This window comes from Aplysia californica, unplaced genomic scaffold, assembly GCF_000002075.1.
Source record: "Aplysia californica isolate F4 #8 unplaced genomic scaffold, AplCal3.0 scaffold00331, whole genome shotgun sequence".
Classification (NCBI taxonomy): Eukaryota; Metazoa; Mollusca; class Gastropoda; order Aplysiida; family Aplysiidae; genus Aplysia; species Aplysia californica.
This window is the reverse complement of record NW_004797601.1, coordinates 752,381-756,776: the sequence shown is the minus strand read 5'-3', so window position 1 is coordinate 756,776 and position 4,396 is coordinate 752,381. Positions and strand designations below refer to the sequence as shown.

Below are 4,396 nucleotides of genomic sequence, written 5' to 3'. Positions count from 1 at the left end.
GCCGGTTACAAAAAGAGCGGCAAAGTACACACTGCTACAACATGAAGTGTGGTAATGTTCACAAGGTCCTATTTCTGCTAATGGTAAACGCTCTTTGTTAGTTGAATGTTGAAGAATGGAACCCACTGCATAGACAAACTTCTTGCATACGACACAATTCCCAAACAAATCCTACCCATATCTCCCAATTATAATGGTAAACATATAATGCCCCTTCCGAAACAATTCAGATTATTAACGGAGATTAGAAGTGTTGCAAGAGAGTAACATACACAGAAGAGAAGGAGGAGATATAAGGACGACAGATGTTTGACAGGAAAGAAGGATCAAACAACACCAGAACACCCTCCAACCACCCCACGAGGTGTACAGCTAGACCAAACCCAAATGCCAAGCTGGACAAGATGACAGATGTGAGAACTCACGGCCACGTTCCTGATCTGTGTGGAGGCAAACACTGACATCGTCTCCAGCAGCGCGGCAAACCCTCGGCTCTTGTGTTCTGTGGACGGCAGTTACAAGTCAGTGTCAGAAATAAATGCCTCATTATACAAACTGAACGCCTCTTGCAACACTGTACAGTTATTAAAAGGGGAGACATCCGAGGTTAACGTCGATCTCCGATAGGACCGAATTAAATGGTAAAAACACTCGAACCCACAACCTCATGCTTAACCACAAGACTATCAACGACATCAAAAAGTTTTCAAGCCATATACAATGTTGTTGTGATTGTATTATGACACACTAACGTAACATACAGCATTTCGGAAGCACACTTCTTCAACACTATCTGCAAGAGCCAATCTGGACCGTGTGGGATACATTCCAGTAGAAAGATGGAGATACTCTTTAAAATATCGCCTGCATACGCGATTCGATGTAGTGTCTTTTTCAAAGAATGCAAAGAGACTTATCAATACTTCTCTGAAGTCAGAGAACTAGTTTTACTAAAACAGATAAACACTTCTTTTCAGCAGTGCACGCCACACACATAAACTCTCGTTCAGTCATCAAGAATTAAGTAATTAATATTTTCTAAAAATTAAAACGAAAGGAGCTAAAACAAAATTAAACCAATCACTGGACAGAATAATTAAACAAAGAGAAAGGATTACTGTCATGTTGGCTGACCCCCTCCAGCCCCCCCACCCCCACCCCACGTCACTCACCCGGCAGTTCCTCGATGATCGCCCTCACCACAGGACGCAGACCCTGGATGGAGGCCGCCGCTCCCACACGGAGACCAGCCTCTGTCACCTCCACCTGAGGCGAGCGGGAGGGAGGGGGTGTGAGGGAGGGAGGGAGAAGGTGGTTGTTTCAGTTTGTGTGAGTTTGTGTGAGTTAAGAACAGACTCACTGCACAGAAAATTTTATTGAGACATCTTTGTGTTTAGTTGTAGTTTGAACCTAACAGCATTTCCAACATATTTATTAGGTTATATAAGTGTCAAAGATTAGAGGTGTTACTACCGAGAGCTTAGAGGTATACAAAAAAAGAGGAGGGGAGATAGCGACGATAGATGTTGGATAGGAAGGAGGAGCAGACCACAAAACAGCTCTCGCCTACCCCCCCCCCCCCCCCCCCACACACACACAGACATTTTGAGGTAAAGAAATAGAACAAAAACACACGCAAGCAAAGAGCAAATTTCTTGTTAAGTCAAATCAAATCTGGCATTGGCACTGATTCAGAAGACCGCAGTGTCTTGTTTGAGGAAAAATATTTTTAAAAAGTAAATGACGCTTGAAGGTCCTAATGCGAATCTATAAGAAGGATTAAATAACCAACAGTCCATATTTAGGCAAAAGTTTATCGGTAAGTCCCAAGCTACGAACTATCTGTTCTCAGGGTGTGTTGATTGTTTATCCGGTATCAAGCTGGACTAAAATGTGGATGGCAATGGTTCGAACTCCCAGTTGGGCGTCCTTCAATCTGGGTTGCTTAGAGAGTTTTCAAGACTCTCTACACTTTTCACTTTGTCCCTGTGGACATTTAATTCGGATCTCCCGCTCTCGAATGACCTTACAGCATTGACAGGAGTGTTAGACCCTCATACTACCATGTGCCACGCCAATCTACCCCAACTAAACATACGCATATGCTCACGCAGACACACACGTTCGATTTCAGAGGTGTAGGGGATGTGAAAAAATATGAGAAGAAAGAGAAAAAGAGGAGGACTGGTATAATTTATATCGATGGTATTAAGCACAAATGGGCCATCTCCTATGAAGCTTGTTAGCAGAAGAGGTTCAAAACTTTTGTAAAATTGTGAAAAACTAGTTGAATCCGAAATTCCCTTCGATGTTATATGAAGTTCTACTTGATGACTGCTTTTGTTATAAATAGAAAAGAGTGGTAAACTCTACTTTGCCAGAATTTGGTCTCAAAGGCAAAGCATAAAATAGCCACAACTCATCTTTTTCCTTATTTCTCTGGCTTCTCTTTACGAAACATTTTCGTCTGCAGGTGCTTTGGTCATCGTGAGACATTGACGGAAGAACTGTTACAGAATAGTAGAAAAAAAGTTGTTATAAAATTTTTAAGTTAGTCCATTTATGCCCAACATGGCCGATAAGTCCAGCCTCTACGATGTCACGTGATGTGGCAGGAACTGACCATTTGGAGTTCTGGTACTTGAGTGAGCGATATCAGCTGGGGGTAGGAGAGCTTGAGATGCCGTTTGTCCACTCCTAGATGTCGACACAAGAAAGGCAAATCAAAATCGTGCACGACTCAGAGACTACTTAAATAGATAAATAGATAGATAGATAGATAGATAGACAGACAGACAGACATACAGACAGATATATAGATAGATAGACAGATAGATAGACAGACAGACCGACAGACAGACAGACAGACAGACAGACAGACAGACAGACAGACAGACAGACAGACACACAGACACACAGACAGACAGACAGACAGACAGACAGACAGACACACAGACACACAGACACACAGACACACAGACACACAGACACACAGACATACAGACAAATAGTTAGTACTAAAGCTCATGGCAATGACGTCTCGCTTGTCAGACTTGGAGCCTTTTTTACTCAACGTATGGTCGGCACGCCCCCATTTACATAAACAATCGGAGCCTCCATCCCGCTCCCCACGAGCTCTATTACACATTAAACAATGCCCTGCCTCCACTTTTCTGTCCAAAGTAAAGTTATAGATGTCCCCAAATACCCGCCAAGACGTGCCTCGAAAGCATTCACCCTGTTTTGGACTGTGGATGTTTGCCCTCAACGCTCAGCGTCCCAGTTTGGGCACATTCAGCTCTCGTTCGTTTACGTTGGTGAAGTCACTGCCACCATCTCTAGTGCCATGTAACCTCATTGACACGACAGTAAATGTTTCATGTTCACTCACGTAATGGATTTCTCCATGACCAAAGTCGACGACTTTTGTTACAAGAGATGCAAGTTCAAGCACAGTTATAGCAGTATTTATAATAACTTTTGAGAAACAGGACTGACATACCCTAACATTAGGGACAAATGTACTTTACCCATAAACTCACGTTAGATTACATTTTTTCAAAAAATATAAGTGGGGGGTTTTACACTTTATTCGATGCAATTTGGATAATAATAATAATGATAATAATAATAGATAGCATTTGTATAGCGCATATCCCCGCTCAACAGCAGGCTCTATGCGCTTTACACTATATTATGTAGGAGACGGGAAACCAAACTGCGTATTAAGGCCAAACCAGAAGAGGAGGGGAAAGAGAGGTAGGCTGAGATCCACCTCGGAGCGATATCTGAAGGGGAATCCTAGGCATGTGGAACTCAGCTGGCTGGAGGAGGAGAAGATCGCCCAGAATATAGACAGGTGGTGAGCTCTTCTTGGCGGTCTACACTTCACCCAACACCAGTATGAACGAGGAAGATGAAATGGCCAGCAAACATACCTAGCTGGGTGTTCCCACAGACTACACGACTGTCTGGGTGAGCCTTCCGCAAGGCCGCTAACTCTGTCAGTGTGGCCGGCCGGAACCATGCCACCTGACGTTTCTGGAACTGTAGATTCTGGGAGTTCAACAGTGCAGTCTCCAGCTACAAGGGAGTCGATTGGGGAGAGAAGCCAAATAATGATTGAGTAGTGTGATTAGACAAGAGAACATAACAATGTAACAATTGACAAAACAAAAGGGCAATAATTTTGATAATTTAAGACTAATCTAAGCAAAACTGGGAACATAATGTAAAATTCAATCCAGGGGACGTAAGTTTCTCAATAGGAAGAAAACCAATTTACTTCTTCGAGAAATATCAAACAAATCTCAGCCAAATTTGAGAGAATCGCAAACCTAAGCGACTTCTAAAACATCAACCATGATGTGTATTTGAGCATTCAAGAACAAATTTG

General features: G+C 42.8%; 2 protein-coding genes across 2 annotated transcripts in view; both read right to left on the bottom strand.

The window, feature by feature from the left end:
- The window catches only part of LOC101851749 (xanthine dehydrogenase/oxidase), a gene marked incomplete in the record, with an annotated part of 65,546 nt that overhangs the window by 37,717 nt on the left and 23,433 nt on the right, over positions 1-4,396 (bottom strand). Inside the window, 4 exon segments of the mRNA XM_035970871.1 lie at positions 432-502; positions 1,173-1,266; positions 2,624-2,697; positions 3,939-4,083. Coding sequence (XP_035826764.1) covers positions 432-502; positions 1,173-1,266; positions 2,624-2,697; positions 3,939-4,083 — 384 coding nt within the window.
- On the bottom strand, positions 426-4,114 carry LOC118478017 (xanthine dehydrogenase/oxidase-like; the record flags this gene model as incomplete). Its single annotated transcript, XM_035970874.1, is given in 4 exon segments — positions 426-502; positions 1,173-1,266; positions 2,624-2,697; positions 3,939-4,114. Coding segments are annotated over 3 exon segments (174 nt in total), but the record flags the coding sequence as incomplete, so codon positions are not given.